This window comes from Acomys russatus, chromosome 8, assembly GCF_903995435.1.
Source record: "Acomys russatus chromosome 8, mAcoRus1.1, whole genome shotgun sequence".
NCBI lineage: Eukaryota > Metazoa > Chordata > Mammalia > Rodentia > Muridae > Acomys > Acomys russatus.
In genome coordinates, this window is record NC_067144.1 from 32,482,827 (window position 1) to 32,504,736 (window position 21,910).

The 21,910-nt window shown below is 39.7% G+C and overlaps 1 protein-coding gene across 2 annotated transcripts in view; it reads left to right on the forward strand.

Moving 5' to 3' along the window:
- Positions 1–21,910, forward strand: part of Ift57 (intraflagellar transport 57) — a 55,426-nt gene that overhangs the window by 19,182 nt on the left and 14,334 nt on the right. For both annotated transcript variants that reach the window (XM_051150028.1, XM_051150026.1), the window contains exon 6: positions 6,991–7,113. In XM_051150028.1, coding sequence (XP_051005985.1) covers positions 6,991–7,113 — 123 coding nt within the window. The remainder of the gene's footprint in view (positions 1–6,990; positions 7,114–21,910) is intronic.

A 21,910-nucleotide genomic window follows, 5' to 3' on the forward strand; every position in this document is an offset into this window, starting at 1 on the left:
CCTTGTATACATGGACAAGTTATGTTTCCTGAATCAACACTAGGAGTAAATATTGATTGCATAATTGAGTGTAGTAAATGGGTGGCCATAAGATGGGTGTGTTTTTAGACCTCTGCTCGCTGCTCTTCATGGGATATCCAGGGGCTGGAGAGCCCGCTTCGTGACTCACTGCTAGAAAACATTGGTGATTTGGCTATCTGGCTGATTCATTTTCACCTGAGACTACATCTGTGTAGTTACCATGACATGCGGATGCTGCCTTTGAAGTGTGTCTCATTTTCATCCTTTCAGCAGTATTTCAAGGCCCTGTTCTCTATCACCTGTCTGAACCTTAAAACAGATTTAATGGTCTTCTGTACTTATCTTCAGTCCTACCCCTGCCCTTTTCCAAAATATTGTCACCCTGCTCCTGCATTTGAATACCAATGCATGACTTTTATAAGATTATTCTGCTTCCAATAACCTTTGAGGCTTTTTAAAATTCTGCCTACAAGTTCATGTACATGGATTGTGAAACAAAGTTTTGATCAAGCTTCAGTCTGCAATTTAGCAACTGTTCATGTATCTAACCTTGTGTGCGCATGTGTGTGTGTGTGTGTGTGTGTGTGTGTGTGTGTGTGTGTGTGTGTGTGTGTAGATGCATGTATGTGTGGAGGGGGAGTGGATGTGTTTGCCCATGTCTGTGGAGGATAACAGGCTGTCATTCTTCACATGTTAACCGCCTTGTTTTCTGAGATAATGTCTGCTATTGTTTACTCACATGTAAGCCAGGCGGGCTGGGCAGTGCGACTATCCATCCCTGTCTCCTCAGTGCTGAGATCAAAGCACATGCCACCATGGCTGGCCTTTGTTACCAGGCTCTGGTGTGGGGAAGCAGTGTTAAACTTATATCCTGCAGTTGACAGGCTGAGCTACCGTCCCCTGCCCTCCAGGCCACCATTCTGGTTTAGTCTTTTATTTAAAGTCCTTATCTCTACCCGATGAGACTCTCCCTCCTCTGTGACACCCTGTCCAACCCTGTGGCCCGCAAACCTACGGCACATCTTTATGAAGCCGAAGTGGAATGCTTCTGCAGGAAGGTTTTTGTTGTATTCGCTGTTCCCTGGGCTAGCTCAGTGTGTGGTAGTAGTGGGCACCAAGTACACATGTATCTGCTAAGTGGATGAAGCCATCATGCCTCACTTGTAGTTCTGTCCCTTCCCTAGCCCAGAGGACAGAGCTCACATTTTGTGACCTAGATTTTCAGGCACTGTTCTCCTCTCTAAGCCCTGATCTCTCTTCTCATTGTGGTTTTTACAAGCAGTGTTCATTCCTATTTCAGTATCTGGCTTATGCTATTTTCGTCATTGTAAACACCTGACTTTCTCCTCTGCTGTTCTACATCTTCATAAGGAGGAATTTAAATCTCACTATTGCCATAAAACACACTTCTTCTCTTCTCATTTAAGCACTAAAATATGCCCCACCTATATTTCATCTTATTTTAAAAGTTAGTTAACTAGGTATACCCTGCTCCCACACAGGCGCCTACACACACACACACAGACACACACACACACACAGAGAGAGAGAAAGAGAGAGAGGAGAGATTGAATTAAAAGAAATTGTGTGTGTGTGTGTGTGTGTGTGTGTGTGTGTGTGTGTGTGTTGGGGGAGGGGCAGTGTGAGAACAAAGTTGCCAAACAAATTGAAGCCTGACCAAAATTTTATTGTTGCTGCAATCTATGTGCATGTATGTCTAGGCAGAAAAAAGCTTCAATTTTTATTGTTTAAAAAATGAATATAATATATTTCCTGTAAATTAAAGCACAAAATAGTACAGTGGGAGGAAATATGAAAATATCTCTAATTAACAGCATCTAGATATAAATATTAGACCCTCTATTCTTTCATTGCCCTTAGTGTATGTAAGATCCTGTCATTTTGGCATCTGGATGAAGGGTACATAGAACTATTGTGTTTTATATGTAAATTGGGGTGCCTATGGCTGGCTTAGTAAGAGAAAAATAGACTAGTTTAGGATCCATGAGATAAGTCAAATATGTGGCAATATTCACATATGAAACAATGTCAATCAGTGACACAAGTTGAATTTTTTGGTTAAAAGTGACATAATGGGATATGAATATGGAGAAAAAAGTAGATTCTTCCCTCGATTATTATGCTCTGTAAACATCACATGGATCAGTAGGTGAGAGAAAAGAACAAAAGTAACAAATAGAAACATGAATGACAGGTGTTACCCCCATGGGTATAGTTACACATGGTAATATCCGATGTGGAAAATGTCAAAGCATGAAATAAAATATTAAGAAATTTAAATGCATAAATTGGTAGCTTTATATTAAGGAGCAGTGGGGAAGGGTCAACAGAAAGTTAAAATCAAGTGATAAGAGGTGGCATTTGAGGTCTGCTATTTTATCATGTACAATGTACTTTTATGACTCTCAAGATAGCTCTGTTCCCTTGATAGAATCTTGGGACTATTTAATTTCTTTTTTATTTTGGATAAAGACTCATATAGAGCAGGCTGGCCCTGGAGCTTGCTCTGTAGCACAGGCTGTCCTCAGATGCATAATTCTGTTTTGTCTGCCAGCTTGAGTGTTGGGATTACAGACTTGTGTACCACACCTGGGGAGGACTATTTAATCTTAGCACTTAACTCCACTTGAAGTTTATCTTACAAAGTGTATGAATTGAATTCTTAAGTTGCATTTAAGTTTATCCATAGGCTGTTACATGTTTATATGTACGTGTTTATATTGCATATGTTTACATATATATATATATACTCTCTTTACATGTTTAACCATCTTGTCTTGTTCGTATTACCTGGGACAGAGAGACTACTTACTGTCACAAGGCCCAGTGAAGACTATTAACACTGTTTGATCTCTGAACTGACTTTGATCTTGCCCCTCACTCTTGGAGCCCATGGTTACTTTATGGGATGGTTTTGGCTATTATCTTTGATTCTACTTTTCATAGTGAGGATCATTTCTCACCTCATCAGTCCTCCTTTTACCTGAGACCAAATTTCACTCCCATTAGCTGATCTCAAATGTTTCCTGAGTAGCTGTAAACTCCTTGTAGGCAGGAATTAAAATCTTTCATCTTTCCAAACCATGCATAGTACCTGGGTTCTTGCCTCGAATATTCTTATGAATTTAACAAATTATTGGTTAAGCTAATTAATTGTAAGGAAACCTACTAGATAGCCTATGCCGTCAGAGCTTGTAATTGCCTCTTTCACAGCAGTAACTGGAAAACCAGTCTTCTGGGAGCCAAGTTTGATCTAAGTTAATACTGCTTCAGAGAAGGACGCAACATTGTGATCATATCACAACAGTAATTTTGTCTTTTACTAGTAGCCACATATAAAATACCATTTGTTAAATGAAAAGAAGTGGTTTCTTCCAAGTGTTCTAACCGAGCACGGTACAGAGTTTTTACATGATTTGCTTTGATAGTTAGTGTGCGCAGCTACCAGATGTGAGGAGATGCTGAGTGAGGAGTGAGGAGTAAGCACGCCGATGTGGAAGTGGAAGCTGAGGAGTTCGTGGCACTCTCCCAAGACTGGTGCTCTGGTGGCATTCTTTCCTCAGCCACTGGGCTGTTCCTGTGATGAATTCCATATAGACTGAATAAGTAAAAATGGTGGCGCTCCTGTATTACACTATCTTAGGACATTACAGGCAGGAACTAGCAGATTAGTGCAGAAGAGAGCTAAATATGACAGCTTTTTTAAAGGGCCCATGTTAAAGTGCATGTGTAGTTGATTATTCTAAAGCAATGTTTGGTCTTTATCCCACAAATTCAGATTCTGGCTCTTAGTCATACAAGGCCACTGCTCCGGGGGGTGGGGCCAGGGAGGTGAGGACTGAGGATATTATTCACATGAAAATTCTCTGGCCCAAAGAGAGTGCAGCTGAGGCGATGTCCTTTCTTGGTGATTCTAGAATTCACCTTTTTGAAAAGTGGCCAAGGAGAAGAGGCAGGAATAAGTATACAGCACAGGCTTCAGGTTAATCTACCATACGTGGCTTCAGTTATTCTAATGATGGCTCTGTAATGCAGGCATTTTTGTGTCAGTGAACACATGTACATTCTATTGAGAACCAGACCGACATGCTACGGAGAAGACAGGTCCTTTCTTTTCAGTTTGACTTTGTGGAATGGCGATGTGGGACCTTTAAGCCTGGCAGGAGCAGCGTGTATACCCCACAGAGTTTCACATGGTTAAGGCTTATATTCTTATGGTCCTCAGTGCAGACAGCCTCACTTCCACTACTCCTGCTACTGCACCTATTTGGTGCAAGCGAACTGGTCCATTCGGGCCTGTGTGATCCAGGCCAGGTGGCCAGCTGTGCGAGGGAGTGTGCACATGATGCTCTTCCAAGGGCATACATATTTGGAGTGCCAGTGCAAATTCAAATGATAGTCCTTGCCAGCCTTTCACTGTGAAAGGCACTCTCCATCCTCGCCGTGACTCATGCTCCCGTTGACTTCACGTGTGTCTGCTTTGTGAGCATTGCAACCCCGACTCCTATACTTCCCAGCCATGGAGCTCAGAGCTCCTGCGCTGCCCCACGATCCATTTATACATCATCCAGCATTCTCATGAGTGCTCAAAACAAAGGGTCCAGTATTTAAGTGGGCACTGTGGTGCCTGAGATTCAATCTTGAGCTGTTTTCCCTTAGATGCTGCATTTTGTTTTGATGAATACTTATAGTTTTTTTTAAAGTGCTTTGAGGCCTTCTAAATGAAATGGAACTGAATAAATGCAGAATGTACATAATAAAGTATACCCACACACATTAGTTATCCATCCTAAGATAATGAGGATAGAAATATAAAAGCAATATCCACTCTCTTTAAGGCTCTGGGTCTATCTGTGCTTGCTAATAGGTAGGAGACATGTAGCTCTGTCAGCCATGCCACAGGCTCATAGGTGAGCCCAGTAACAGAAACCTCATCTCCCACAGATATGCAGAGCCCTACAAGGCAATCCGCTTAGAGTCAGACGCTTAAGAAATGTCTTGCACTGCATAAAATTCACATTGAGAGTGTAATTTCACTATGATGTTTACATAGTTTAAAAGTTTTATGTTTACATAGTGTTTACTGTTGAATTTTATATTACAGAGCACTTTAAACATAACAAAATTGGAATTGGATAATGCCCTGTGCAGCATTGCCTGTTTTAAGTTATTAATACTTTCTCAGGCATGTTTTAGCTAAGCTTACTTTTTTTTTGTCCCAAAATATTTTAAGGTAAATTTCAGACATTATTCAACTCATCTGTAAAAACCTAGCATATGAAGTGCCTTTTTAATATTATCACCATATCAAGTCATACCTCTAGAAATAATAGTTTCCTAATATCCAGCAATTTCTGATGCCTTCACTGTCTCAACCCTGTCACTTAATGGGGATGGGGGCATGACTCAATCAGTAAAGTCCTTTCCAAGCAAACATAAAGATATGGGTTGAGATTCCCTGCACCCACACAAAAAGGCCAGGGGCTGCAGTTCACATCTGTAACAGCAGCTCGGAGGAGCAGAGTTACACAGATCCCTGGGCCTTGCCCACCAGCCAGCCTATCCCAGTTGGTGAGCTCCAGGTCAGTCTGAGACTGAATGATGGTGGAAGACAAACAGTGCACATGCACACATGCATGAATTCCTGCATGCACATGTGCACACGAACACATACGTAACCTATAATACACACATATAACAACCACCAACAGCATTTCACATGGGGATGGGAAGATGGCTCACAGGGTAAGGTTCTTGTTATTCAAAAATTAGACCTAAGTTGGATCTCAGCATCCATGTAAAATTCAGGCGTGGTGCTAAACAAGATAAGCCTCGTGTTGGAGAGTGGAAGCAAAGTTTCTGGAAGCTCCCTGGCCAGCTAGCCTAGACAGAATAGTGAGCTCCGGGTTCAATGCAAAATAAGTCTCAAAAAAAGAAAAATAAGTAGAAAACAATAGAGTTAAGATACGCCATGCCAACCCCTGGCCTCCACATCTATACATATAAGAAGCAGGTTCACATACATACACAGATGCCCACACACAATACACACATGCAAACACATATGTGATGATCACTTGGTGCAGTAAACATTTTAAATTAAAATGAAAATTATTTTACAGATTTTCAATTCAAATTGATATAAGGTTCATATATTTAGCTGTTTATGCTTCTTGTATCTCTTATTATGTATAAATATTTATATTTTTCTTTAGAATCACTTATAATTGATCAAGGGAGTTTAAAGAGAAAAATTGCTTCCAAAGATAATGCTTTGGGCTTTATTTTTAAATCATTAATTTGTACATTCCCTATGTTTTTAGATTCATGCTATTAAATGCTGAGGAAAGCAGAGCTAGGGGAGCTTTTCCTTCTGTGATTCAACAGCCATGAACTGAATTTGTTACTCAAGGGAAGAAGCCAATGGCCTCTCTCTCCCCTTTGTAGATCAAGCATGTCTCTGCTGTGTCCCATTTTAACATGTCCTATACTTTGACCTAGCAAAAACATCATTCTAATTATGAATATATAGTTTGCCAATAAACACTTTGTGTCTCAAATTGTATCTTTTTTTCCTTTCACGTTTTGCATTTGTGTTTCTGTATTGTAAATTCAATTATGAGTATTTGTATTTCTTTGCTGATGCCAGTTAAAATTCCTAAATGGTGTGTCTATTTGGTAAAATCATCAAGTTCAATCTGATATTTCCAAAGCATTGGCTTTTGTAAAATGGTCGGACCATATATTTATCTCATTTTTAATATTTATTTTTGTTATTCTACAAAATTTTCTTGCAAGCTAGGTAGAAGGACAGACAAGAATTTCTAATGCACTATAATTTTAACACTACTATGTTCAGTTTAAATTGTGAAGTGCTGCCTAAATGCCTCAAGATTTTTCCAGTTCTTTTTATAAACTCCAAATCTTGTGATATCTTTCCTTTCTTAGGACACAAACGAGTCTGCCAAACAGGAAGATATTTTGGAATCTACGACAGATGCTGCAGAATGGAGTCTAGAAGTCGAGCGTGTACTACCGCAACTCAAAGTCACGATTAGGACTGACAATAAGGTATCCAAGACAGAGCATGTCTGCCCAAAGGAACTACCTTATACAGTGCTTTAAGGTTGAGAATACCCAAGATTTTAAGACGAGGAGAAGAGTGGTAGGGTTCAGTGTCCAGAATGCTGGCCTGTGACTTCCCTGCCTCAGCAGCCCCAATGTGGAAACTATAGTTATGTGCCCCAGCCTGATCTGTGCTTTATCTGAACAAAAATTTAGCAAATTATTGAATGAGTACTGTAATACAGTCTAAGGAGGGAAAAAATCTGTTAAAGTACTTGGAACATATGCTGTTTCACTTGGATTGAGGGATTTTTCTCAATAACTTTAATGTAATTTATTAAAAATCATATTCGCTTGAGGTGAACTGGAACTTTGTGATGATACCAGCTGATTAGAGTTAAAGGACATTTTAGGACTTGCTGCTTAGCACAATTAAGTGCAGCCTAGGTGTTGCCCTACATCGTCTGTTCTGGGCTGCACATGATTGGAAGGTAAAGCCAGGGCCAAGGGCTTCTGCCCACGTTCCCAGGACTCAGGTGGGTGAGGTATAGGCCAGGGGATCAGGAGCTCTAGGTCAGCATTAAGAAGACAAAAAATGTATAATAAAACAAGGGTTGGATAATTGAGCAATGTACTGCTTTTTTTTGCCGATAGCATTATAAGTGATTACTGTAGGGTAAGCAAAAATACATAGGCGATCTGATGATTCAATTCTCACTATATTATCAATAATCTCTGCATAGTGGGCTAAGGAGACATCTAGGTAATGGGACTAAAGGAGGATTTTCATCCTGGGGAGCTAAACGTAAACTCTGAATTAGGGAACAAAGCTCTACAGAGGATCCTTACTGGAAACCATGGTTTTATGTCTCCCCTCAAAGTAGGAACTCCACAGAGACTGCTGTTTTCTGAGATTCTTGAAAGACTGTCCATCCTTTAGATCTGCCCCACAGCCCCTAAGAAATAGCCGAGACTCCTGTGGTATCTGAGAGCAGAGTGAGGCTGGAAGAGTGATTAGACAGAGAAGCGAGCCTATCGCGGTCAGTGGAAGGCTCCTGCAGCCAAGTTCACTCCGTTACCCATTCCTTACGGAGACCAGCTGCCATGTGGCCGTCCTGGAGGTGAATGCTTTGTTTGCATATCCTGTGTAAAGGATCTATTAGTAAGAATTTCTTCACTGACTAGATCGCTGCTAAAAATCAAAAATTTCAAAAAGAAATAATGTGCTTCATTTCTTGCAAAAGAAAATACCATTTCCAGTTCTTTGATTTTTGTCAGAACCAATTCTTTTTATGAAATTAAAAATCACTAGTGTTGTGATTCTAGATACAATAACATGTTAATATAATTGTGTAGTTGGGAACAGTTTAGTCCTAAAAGAAAGCAAGTTTTATTTGTTAACTTTCATGTTAAATAAAGTCTGAGCAGCCGACAGCTAACGTAGAACCTAATTGTGTGTGTGTGTGTGTGTGTGTGTGTGTGTGTGTGTGTATGTGTGTGCGTTTTAGCAATTTTATACCACAAAAAGAGTGTAAGCATAGCCACTAACACATGGTTTTGCAGAACTACATAAGTGCAGGTCAGATTCTCAAGTAAACCAACTCAGAATCCTGTATTTGTGAAGAATCAGTGTCCTTCTGTTTTGGGAAATAAGCCACCAGCTTAGTCTCCTGCGGATCGGCTGAAACGAATTATTTGTATAGTCCAGTATGTAAGCAACATCCCCAAGAGCAGAGGTTTTAATTTCACTGTATTTTTCAGGATATGTGGATATTATTTTGAATTTTGATTCTTACAGTTAAAATATACTGATCAAAACCTACTTGATTGCTTTGTCATAATTTGGTCTATATGGCCAGTGTTTCACAGCAAAGGAAAAGCAAAGCATTAGGATCAATATTTATTTAGCTTAAGAAAAATAAAATTACACCGTGATTTAAAAGCATTAAGAATAGAAAATGAATTCTCATTTCTCAAAAAAATTTTTAAAAAGTAACCTAGTTACCTGTGAGTTTTCAGATCCCTTGTCCTTGAGAGCTGCTGCAGCTTCAAGGCCCGTCCTCCTTTACCTTGACTCGTGGCCCTATCCAATCACATCCTTTATTTGGCCACCACAGCAACCTTTCACTCAGCACAGGCTACTTGGGGGCATTTAGAGACCCTTCTTACTTCATTAAAGGAGATAAAAGAAATTAAATATTTGGAGACTTAATGTGTTTTACTGATTGTCATGTATTAATATTTGAATACCTTAGAGATTCTGGGAAGCACATAATAAAGGATCTCATTATTTAAACTCATTATAAATTTATTTTAAATGACCTTACATCAGTAGTAAATAAGTTTCATATTTGTCTGCCATGGGATAGGATGTTTTTTAATTTTTCCTCTCAATCTAAGTTTTTTACTTCTATGGTTTCTTGTAGAGAGCTAAAAAAAAAGATGATCGTTTAGTTTGGGTTACATTTAATTTGGGTTACATTACATTTGTGTCCACATTAATCATCTACTAGTTTTTCCTTTGGAATCCTGCCTATAATGGTGCAATCAGGTTCTTTTTGCTAAAATAGCTTTTTCCTGTTATATGGCACTACTTGCTACTGTTCCTTTTTCCAAAGAATAGAAAACAATTTTAATATTAGCATAAACAAAATAGAATTAGAAAAAAGCCTGTGCCAAAAATACAAATAATGTGCTGCTTGGCTGAAGACAAAAATCTTTGTTACATACTAATCTGAATAAAGTTAAAAAGCTCAGGACAATAATCAATTGAGGAAACAACCTATAGGGCTGGAAAAATTTCTGCCTACTCTACATCTAACAGAATTATTACCTAGCATCCAGAGTGGACTGAAAAACCTGCCAGAGAAAACACCCAATCAACAAATGGGCGAATGAGACAGTTTGCCAGAGGTGAAGTACAAACAGCCAATAAGCATGAACAAAACTCAACATTTTCAGCTGTTGGAGAGATGCAAATTAAAGCTACCTTAAGATCCTGTCGCATCCCAGTGAGAATGGCTATCATTAGAAAACAGTAAGAAAAGCTTGCGAGACTGGAGCCTGCTAAGCACCCTTATTCCCTGCAGATAGAAATATATATACATGGTAGAAGTAAGCTTGAAGATTCCTCAAAAAAAAACTATGGTGAGTAGTATCATATGACCCAGCTATATACAGCTCCTGGGCATGTACCTGAAGGATGCTAGGTCAACATATGACAGAGACACTTGTACAGCCACGTGTATTGGAGGGCTTTTCACTTATATACAGGTTATGGAAGTAGCCTACATGTGCCTCAACAAATAAATGAGTCAAGAAAATATGTTATATATGCATAATAGAGTTTTATTCAGTCATAAAGTATGTCATTGGCAGGAAAATGAATACTACTAGAGATCCTCATATTATGGAAAGCAGAAAATAACTCAGACAAATATTGCATGGTATGACATATATACATAAAATCATACTGTGCTGACTAGTTTTATGTCAACTTGACACAAGGTAGAATCGTCTGAGAGGAAAGAACCTCAATTGACAAATTGCTTCCATACTATCAGGCTGTAGGCAGGCCTATAGGGCATTTTCTTAATTAGTGATTGATGTGCGAGCACCCACATATTGTGAATGGAGCGACCCCTAGCTGATGGTTCTGGGTTTTATAGAAAAGCAGCATAGGAAGCCAGTAAGCAGCACCACTCTTTGGCCTCTGCATCAGCTCCTGCCTCCGGTTTTATGCCCTGTTTGAGTTCATATCCTGACTTCCTTTGATGATGAACAGTGATGTGGAAGCATAAGCCAAATAAACTCTTCCCTCCCTAAGTTACTTTGGACATGGTGTTTTATCACAGCAATAGAAAATATAACTAAAACACACACACACACACACACACACACACACACACACACACACACACTATATATATATATATATATATATATATATATATATATAGTTGCAGAGAGTTTGTCTGAGGGAAGGAAGGAAATAGCAAAGGAGGGAGGGGCAAGGCAGATGAGGCTATGAAGGAAGAGTTGAGATGGTCAGAGAACCTGCTACGCTCTGATGAAATGTCTTTAGGAAGCCCATCATTTTATGTAATGAATATACAACAGTAGCTTAAATTCAATTTTGTTTTTAATTATGAAAGTAATATGCAAGTACTGTTTCAAGGAGGAAGGGGCCAGGAGTGTGCTATGAATTAGATCCAAAGCTTATTTGCTTTTCCTAGTTGATTTTTGTCCACCTTACAAAGCCTAGACATATGTTGGAAGAGGGAATCTTAATTGGGAAAATGATTTCATAAGACTGGCCTGGCAAGGCTGTAGGGCATTTTTCTTTATTGCTGATTGATGGGGAGGCCCTGCTCATTAGGAGCAGTATGGCACCTAGACTGTTTCTTATATAAGTTGGTCTTGATACCTTAACAGAGCAATAAAAAAGTAACTAAGACAGAAGTTGCCACCAGAGAGTGGACTATTGCTGTGACGAGCCTGACCATGCTATTTTCTAAGAGAGATGTGGAAGACTTTGAGACTCTTGACTAGTAAGCAGGCAAAGGCTGGTGCAGAGCTTAATGGCTATCCTAGTAGGAATGTGGAAGACAGTAGTGCGAGAACAATGTGACCTCTGGAGGCCAGATCAAGAGTTATCAGAGAGGAGTGAGTAACATTAGAAACTGGGATAGCAACCATTCTGGTTATAGTTTGCCAAGGAATATGGCTTCTTTTGCCCTTAAGAATCTGCCTGAAGCTAATGGAAAGTTTTAGACCAATTTTGCTAGCAGAGGAAATTTTAAGGCAGCCTTATATTGACTCTGTCATGTGGTTATTAGTAATTACTCTTTTTGTTTGTTTGTTTGTTTGTTTTTTAAGACAGGGTTTCTCTGTGTATCCTTTACTGTCCTGATCTTGCTTTGTAGACCAGGCTGGTCTTGAATTCAGTCATCTGTCTGCCTCTGTCCGTCTCCCTAAGAATACTAATTGTTCTTAGGCAGATCTACAATGAAAAAGAGCAACTCAGGCAAAAAGAAATACAAAATGTACATTTTGAGAAGAACAAGAGCACCAGGCATTTTAATATTGGAGCCATGGCTTGTGCTGAAAGACGTAAAGAGAAACGGAATAAAGGGAGTCACACCCTTAGGGTGAGCCCCTGCCCACTAATCCTGCAATTTGTAAAAAAGAAAAGGTCTAAAGAGTCATCTGTTCCTAATAGAGCAACAACAAATCAAGGCTTATGCAAATATAATTCAAAGAGAGGAAGGGTTCCATCCCCAGCAGGCAGCAGAACCTGGAAGCAGTGATCACATGGCTCTAGCTTTACAGTCATGAAGGACGCAGGAGTTGTAGAATCAATCATCCACCGAGGTTAAGGAAAGCTGCAGAGGCCAGGCTTGTGGCAGGGGAGGCCCAAAGAGGCCATTGTGTAAATCTATTAAGGTGAAGCCTGGACCATGTTGAAGACCCCAAGGTGTTGGAGACACCAGAGCCATGGGATATCTACCAAAGAGAGATGCAGACTGGGAGTGGAGACAGGCAGGCAGGCTGACAGACAGACAGACAGACAGACAGACAGACAGAAGAGAGAGAAGTGTGTTACAGTCAACAAAGCTGGAACGATAGAGCCACATAAACCCTTTGACCTTGGAAATAAAGCTACAGGATTTTGAGTTTGCCTTGTTGGACTTAAGTCTTGCTTTGGTCCAGTTTGTCTTCACTATGCCCCAATTCTTCCCTTTGGAATGGTAATGTATTTTCTGTGCTAATGCATGTTAGAAGTATGTAATTTGCTGTTTGATTTTACAAGGTTTCAATTAAGAAATTCTTGAATCCCTGAAGGGGCTCTGAACTTTGGACTTTGCAACTGTATTGAGACTGTGAAAGTCTAAAAGTCTGGGGACTTGAAGTTAAATTAAATTGATTTTGCATGATGATGTGACCACAAGCCTGTGGGTGCCAAAGAGTGGAATGTGCTAGTTTGGATGAGCATGGTTCCCATATTCTCATATAGTACAATGCTTGGCCCCCAGTTAATGGAATTATTTGGGAAGAATTAGGAAGTGTGGTCTTGTTGGAGGAGATGCATCACTGGGAATGGCCTTTGAGGTTTAAAAATCCCACACCATTCCCAGTTAGCTCACTCTCTCTCTATTATAGTTGGGGATCAGATGTAAGCTACCAGCTACTGCTCTAGTAATGGTCATGGACACCCTTTGAAACTATGAGCCCCACATTAAATGCTTTCTTTTGTAAGTTGCCTTGGCCATGGTGTTTTGACACAGCAATAAAAAAGATTAAAAAGTAATTAAGACAGAATACTTAGTCAGTATCTAATAAATATTATTATTTTTAGGTTACTTTTACTTTGGGTGCCAAATCAGTATTCAGGAAGATTTATAGCATGTATTCAATAATGCTTCCATGATTTAAAGAATATGTATTAGCATCCACACTATATTCTTGCATGGTCTGTAACCAAGTTCATGGCATTATCATTTTCTAAATCTTTCCAGTTTCCCCCTAGTAACTGTACACATAATAAAGCATCATTGTAATAATTGGAACTTACTATTTACTGTATGCCAGGAACTGATCTAGCACTGCGTGTGCACTGTCTCACTGTTTCATTATATAACCCTTTCCCACCACTCAAGGCATTCCAGTACCTTCTCCTCAAATGAGAAACTATAAACAGATAAGTAATTTAGTTGCTTGTGTAAGTGGTGAAAATAGCTGTCAGGTAGAGACAGTGAAACATATGATTAAGAGCAGAAGTTCTGAGCCCAGGTCACTTGACTACCGTTTATAGTGGTGAGTGCTTCAACCACCTTAGTCTCCTCATCTGGAAAAAATGGCATTTATTATAATGCCTCCTTTAAGGAGTTGCTAAAAGACTAAATGAATGAACATATTCACAGCACATAGCATGGGATCAGAGGAGCCACTACATCCTGACCGTCATTTCTGTACATTTTTATTCACACACCTGATACTGTACTGCTTTTTAAAATATAATATTGCAGCCGGGCATGGTGGTACAGGCCTGTAATCCCACCACTCGGGAGGCAGAGACAGGAGGATATCTGTGAGTTGGAGTCCAGCCTTGTCTACAAAGAGAGCTCCAGGACATCCAGGGCTACAGAGAGAAACCCTCTTTCAAAACACACACACACACACACACACACACACACACACACACACACACACACACACATACATACACACACATGCAAGTGTTGTATACATATGTATATATATATAGTGTGTGTATACATATATATCATTGCATTATATGTATTCCCACACATTGTCTAAAAATAGGAATAAATGGTAACATTAATCAATTAAGTACTTAATTAATTAATTAATGATAGTTGACAGTCCTTGCACGGTACCATCAATACTCAACTGATTTCCTGGTAGATGAGCTAGTTTGTCCAAGCTCAGCAGATTGGAATCAACCCTGGAAGCTCAGGATCTGGTGGCAAAAGGGCAGGGCAGTGTTCTACAGGAGCTAGGGCAGTTAGACTGCCGGGATGCAGGGGCCAGAAGGCTGAATACAGACCACTAACAAGGAACAGGTTGTCCCAGTGAGTCATTTCAGGGGAAGAGTAACCCCGGAGAGAGGAGGCAGATGCAGATTAAATGGAAAGCAATATGTGCAGTCAGAACCGTCTCCAACTCAGAACTATACTTTGTCTGAAAGCTTTCTTTGAAGGTAATTCATGATAATTATTGGAGGATAACCTTTTCTCCATGATTCAGGCTTTTTAACTTCCAAAATAATAACTTTTTTTTTCATTTAATTGATTCAGTTGGCAAGGTGCTGAGAAATTCCAAAGAATTCTACATGCCCAGTGTTGCTGATGTAGATGATGCTTGTTTAGATTTTTACCTTCTGTGTCTTTGATTAACTTTGAATCTCTAAAATGGTCCTTTTCCTTGAGTTTTCTTAAAGTAAACCTTTGACTTTGTTGATAAAACACTATTACATAGGACCATGAAAGGCTGAGGGGGAGGGGTTAGTTTTTGTTTTTCAGAGCTCAATATAGCAAAGGGCTCAATCACTATCTCTTACTGCATTTGATACAGCTCAAAGGCTCTGTCAAAAAAATATTTCATTAGCAGAACAAATGGAAGCTTCAGCTATGTTTAGATAGGACTGGGAATCTGCCGAGGGGAAAACCAGAACAAGACCATCTTCTACGATGGTGTCTTAGAAATTGTTCCCTGTTGCTGTGATAAAATGCCCTGAAGAAAGCCACTTAAGGAAGAAAGGACTTCTTTTGGCCCACAATGCCACAGTACAGTCCATCGCAGGAAGGTATCAAAGCAGGAGGAATTTGAGTTGCTGGCCACATTGCACTGACAGCCAAGAAGCAGAGAACCATGAGTGAATGGAGGTGGCTGCTCGGCTCCCTTTCTTCTTTTACATAGTTGAGGAGCCCAGCCAGGGAGTGGGCGCAACTCACGGTGAGCTTGTTGTCAGTTGACATACTCAAGATAATCCCCCCACGTGTTTACTCCTTCCAGGAGAGGCCAGAGCCTGTGGAGAGTACAAATGGTACAAACCCTAACTGGCAGGATATTGGCTTTGTCTAAAGGGTGGTCCTAACTTTGAAGTGACTGACCAAGTTTATGTGGGGATAATTCCTACAGAGCCTGTGTGTGTCTTCTTGGACCAGATGCTGCGCATGGTGGATTGGAATTCTGGTTCTGTGTGTATGTCGTTGTTCATTTGTATATTCTCTGACCCGAGGGAAACGACTTCTTAAAACCATCCGTCCTATTACTCTCTATTAAAAGAATTCCTTTTCATTTCAAGGGTGTTTTGTTTGTCTTACAAGAGGAAATAAGTAAATACTACTAATATCTATTCTTATTCCTCAAAAATAAGGAAAAAGAGGAGGTGTGAAGTCAGTTTTTAACTGAATTTTAGCCTAGGCCCTTTTCTTCAGTTATGCAGTGCTTATTTCTAAGAGATTGTACATAATGATGATTTAATATTAGGTATTTAATGGAATGAACAAATGTTCTAATATGCTTCAATGCCCTATGGATATAGTAATTAAAATTTTGATTAATGTCTTAAATAGATTTTTTTCCAAATTATAATTAAATGTTTCCTGCTTTGTTTTTCTAAGAGATAGTTGGGTAGGTAGGTACCTCTTTCCTTTTGCCAAAATGCTTCTAGTAATTATGTAAATCTTCAGATTCATTACAAGGAATTTAGATAAAGTGATTATTTTTAAAGGCTTTGGAAATATTACAACATATATTTCTAATTATTTCAAACCTTTGAGTCACTGAACTGATTTCTACAGCGCTTTCTGTTCTGCAGCATCTCAAATTGCCATTGTAAAAGGAACATGAAACTTTAAAGTTCAACTCCAAGCCATTGAATTTTGTTTTAAAGTAAATAAAGCACTCAGGTGTTGCCTTGGGTGACTTACAGCAGGAGACCTTTTGGGAAGAGTCATTGTGCTTGGGATAAAATCACTGCAATAGTTTTGAGCCTTTGGGCTCCTTGGTCACCATGAGAACTAAAACCCTTCATTAATCAGCAGGTAGAATTCCATTTAAATGAACCCAGAGGGAGCACAGAATCACTGTATTAGATCTCTGTCTCCTCAAATTGCAAGCCAAGTTCTGCAGAAACTTACAGGGGTAGGCTCCCTCTTTTTATTATTGCAGACACATGAGAGCACGTCCCTCATTCCACGGCAATAGAGAGTTGAGTGTCTTTCGCCCAGTGCCTGTCACTGCATTTGGATACAGCATGAAAAGGTGTTAGCAAAAGTTAGCCTTTCTAAATATTTATATATTATTATAGTTTGGTAATAAGAGCATAACTTAAACCTTACACTCTGGTTTTGGGGTAGGAAATATTAATAAGATCCTCGCATTCACATACCAAGAGATATAATAAATTCTGTGAGCTGGAGTACATGGATGAACTTCATGTCCATGATCATTATTAAAACAGGATTCTGCCTGTTATTTGCATAAAGTAGAAACTACATTTATAATTCTTAGAGATTTTCTGGTAGACATTCTATTAAAAATATTCATGTAATTTAAAGAAAAATAAGACACCCAATTTAAAAAGTCAGCTCTTACAATTATAGCAACAAATATAAATACAGGTGGCAATAAGTTGATCTCCATGAGGCCCCATGCAGTAGTAATAGCTCCAATTACTGTCACAAATGTTTGTAATTGTATCTATCGCTGCCAGACAATAAATGCTTTTTAATATAACAGGGCCATAAATGTACATGCTGCTGTTGTTTAAACAAAATACAATTTTCAGAAAATTTATCCTTGAAACACCTGCTATAATCAAAAAGAGGTGAATGCTATCAAAATAAACGGCCTAAATTAACTAGACACACATACATTTTTAGAACAGCCTGCATGATTACTCAACTGCCACATCATCTGAGAATGAGGGAAAATACTCGCTGATGGACTTTTATAGCTAGCATTCTTCAAAGGAGATTGCACAAAGCAGCTATTCTTTGGGACCGTTGTATTATTTCAAACAAGATGTTATTTTGTGGACTGGAAGTTGTATTTGCAAGGTCAGCTGTTTGCTTTGGTTTTGTATTCTCTTTGTTGCATGTGGATCATGAATAGATAGCAGATGGAGAGAAAGGTTATTGTGTTTAAAGTTATACTGAACAAAACAACACAGCAAAGGGGTGGAGACAAAGTCAGTCTCCCTAATCAGCGGCCAGATCTTCAGTTATTTCCATCATCATCTTGTTCAACACTCGGGGTATTGTTTGAACGTGGCTGATGATGCCTTCCTTTTTGTTTACCCTGAGTATGATGGATGTTTAACTGGCTCAAGTAAAGGGCCCATATATCACAAATTAAAGTAGAAGAAAGAAGATTTTGACTCTGTGATTACCATTAGCTGTAACTAAAGAGCATTAACTGGTGGCTGATTACAAGGAAACATCCAGTGAACACTGTGTGCTTTGTTAATACTGCAAAGGCAGGAAACCACTGCCTCACTGCCTGCAGACTTCAGAGAGACACCTGTGATTGAGAGTGCTGAATTAATATATATTGATTATAATTAAAATGTCTAGACTGCCTAAATATTTCATTATTGTAAAGTATGATTTAATGTTTCCCTTGAATTGCTCAATATAAAATATGAATTGGAGCAGAAACCATTTGTTACATGGACCTTCCTACAAAACGTAGATGTTATTGGCTTGACTCATTTTTTCCAATCCAATGTTAGAATCTTTCTCATTATTACTGTGTTTTATTTGAAATTTCTTAATATTTGAACAAAATTTTATTCCTATGGTTTTTGTTCCATTATTTTTGCCTGTCTCTTTATAACAGAGAAATAATTTATGTTTCTTGGCTCCTTAAAAATAGAAAAGATAGGCATTTTTTTGTTTGTTTGCTAGAAGGTTGTTGACTGTCAGTCTGAGATCTAAGTTTTGATCAGCAGATTGTTAAACTTAGGTGGAACTGTTGTTGCAACCTTAACACAAAACCAGAAGTCACATAGGAAGAAAGAGTCACAACGGATTGTCCACATCAGAAAGGTCTGCGGCCTTGTCCATGGAGAATTGCCCTGACTGTTGATTGTTGTGGGAGGGCCCCAGCCACTATGGACAGTGGGACTCTGGGGAAGGTGGTCCTGGGTTGTGCAAGAAAGCTGTCACAACACAAGCCAGAGAGAATGATCTGGTAAGCAGCCTTCCTCCACGGTTTCTGCTTCAGTTTCTGCATGGGTTCTTGCCCTGACTCTTGTCTGTGACAAACTGTGACCCAGAAGTGTAGGATGAAGTGAATTCTCTCCTTCCCTAGGTTGCCCTTGGTTATGACGTTTGTCACAGCAGGCAAACAAGCTGGAACAAGTGTCAAGCATACTTATCAGCTCTCCACAGTGGCTCCTCAATGTCACATGAAATGAATACTCACTCCTAACTTGACCTGTGAGTATTTGCCTTGTGAGATCTCTTCTCTGTCTTGTCTTTCTGAAGCCTATAAGCCCTCACCAAGGTCTGTGTAGTCATATAAAAGTGTAGTGTGGCATAGCCATACCAGGCCTTAGCTAACATGTGGAAGCTCCTTTGGAGCCCATGGTAGTCAGTAAAGACAACCTCTGTGTACAGTTACAAGTGGGATTGTTCAACTAGTTCCTACCTTTAGACACTCGATCTCCAGCTCGAATTCAGTTATAGGACAGTGTGTGGATAGCTTGCTTGTGCTGATAGCCATGCTTTGCCACTGTGTGCATGGCTGGATGTGTCTCTACAATGAGAAGAACAGCCAGAAGAGAGGAACTTCCCAAAGAAAGTGATCTTTCCTAATGGTGATTATTCCCACAGTCTCTGAAGCAAATCACCTACAACGTATGCTCCACGTATGCACAATAGTTGCCTCTTTGCCCACAGAGTATGTGTTCAAAGGCTCCTGGACACTTGTGCCTTGCTACAAGTCTGAAAGCAGTAAAAACATCCAGCCATGGATTAAAACCAGGAGGCAAGAGAAAGCCTTTTTCCTTACCTTGGTTTTCTTAAGTCATTTGTCAAATTGATGAGAAGCTGACTAATGCAGAGGCTTATTCCACTTACCATAATATCCCCTATTCCCCCGAAGCTACTATAGATGCCAAACCCCCATTCTTGTTAATGCTACAAAGCATTCAGGTGTAATTATATGCACTTGCTTTATGCACTGCTCCAACTTCTGTATCCCCATGCCATGTGCCCCTTTCAACTTCTTGTTCTTTATTAATTAAGAACTCACAGAGCCCAAGTAATACTGGGTTATATGCACATGGTTTGGGGGACACTCACTGAATCATGATCAACCTACCATGGACATTCCTAAAGAAAACTCACTCTCCTCCTAGAAACTATCAACTCAATACCTACTCTGCTAGGGGTAGAGGCTTCCTTGCCCTCCCTCACCTGTCAGGATGCTGACTGACTTGATTTTCTGCAGATATTGTTTAGACAGCCACTGCTGCTGTATGTGTCTACATTACATGGAACATTCATGCCACAATGTGTATTCGGAGGTGAAAGGTCAACATTATGGAATTGTTTTTCTCCATCCACCTTAATATGAGTTCCAGAAATTATCCTTAGATTACCAGGCTCACTGGCACAGAAAGACCCTTTACCCGCGGAGCTGTTAGGCTGGTTTGATAGATTTCATTTGATCATGGTGAGAGGTGTGTGTGTGTGTGTGTGTGTGTGTGTGTGTGTATAGATACATACTTGTAAACATACTTAAATACAATCTGTTTTGAAACAAAGAATTCTGAACCTGGAGCTCAGTATGTCGGTTAACCTGACTGGATCTGCCTGTCTCCACTCATGTGCACCAAACCCCAACACTGGAGTTACAGTCAAGGCCTATACGCTCAGTCTTGGTTGAGGATCTGAACTTAGCCTATTATATCTCATATTTTATTGGGATTTGTTTATATTTGCTAAATTTCTTGTTCAGATTAAAGCTCTTTTCCATTTTTTATTGAACTTTCGAAATTTCTTAAACTTCATTAAACTCCCTTTAAAGTCATTATTTGGAATTGTTTTTTCAGACAACACATCTGTTCCTATTCCATTGCAGGCATGATTTAACCTTCTTTTTCATATTGTACATATGTGACTTGGGCATCAGGTTTGTTGTCAAATCATAAGAGGGCTGTTGTAGCAAAAGGCATTCTCTTGGCAACATGTCCTATGGTACCGGTTGTGTATGGCACATTGACTTGAGTCTCAGGTGGGTCTTGTAATATAGTCACTGAATATATCCTTCAGGTGTAATGCCTGAAAGTAAGTGGCCTCAGCTGCAGGAGTATGAGCTACTACGTGTTCAGCTGAGATGTAGCTGTTTTGGATGTCAGGTCACCAGTGGTCTCAGAGTGATAGCCATCAGTGAAGCTGGGTCTCCATCACTCTCTGAAGGGCAGCACAAACAGGTAGACATGATATAGCAGGTTGAATAGCGAAGATGGGGCACCTATAATATTAATGTGTGCACATTACTGTATACATTAACACTCCATGGAGGATCAGGCCATTCTGGTCCTTGGCAGATACAGTGTTCCTGACATCAGAAACAGGATGTTTATTAGTGCTTGTTGACCCCATGGTCTGGACCACACTAGTGGCCTAAGAGAGGGAGGGCACCTGCTGTTTATCAAGGGCAACAGAAGTACTCTTGCAAAGGCTGCGGTTGGCTTGGTGGAGTTACACTTGCTTCCCAGTATCTCACTGAGTCGAGCTCTCCAGCTGCTTTCTAGTGCCAAGGGTGCTGACGTTTCAGGATGGTTCTGTGAATAATGGCCTTGAGAAGACATAACATAAGCTAACTCTTTGTCCTGGCGATTGAAGGAGCTTGTGTCCCTCATCACTCCCTAAACTGTACTCAGACCTCTGAGGGATGGTTGCAAGGTGCTCAAGTAACAAATGTTTCAAGAATCCACAGTATCAATAGGAAATTATATTGACCTCCTGTTAACCAGTTGCTGCCATACGAAGTCCCTCTTGATTTGGGTTTAAATTAGACTAAGGAAATAGGATGGCTGGTATGTACTTTGCTGCTTCCTTTCTAAAGCCATATCTGCCACATCCCTACTAGACTTCAATAACCTTCCTTAAACCTTCTCAGAGAAGAACAGGTGTTTTTTTGGGTTTTTTGTTTGTTTGTTTTGTTTTGTTTAATTTTTGATCCTTTTGTGTTGAGGAAAGTATGTCAAGCTCCCTCACAGGCTAACTTGCTGACATCACCCTTTTAAGTATTATTATTT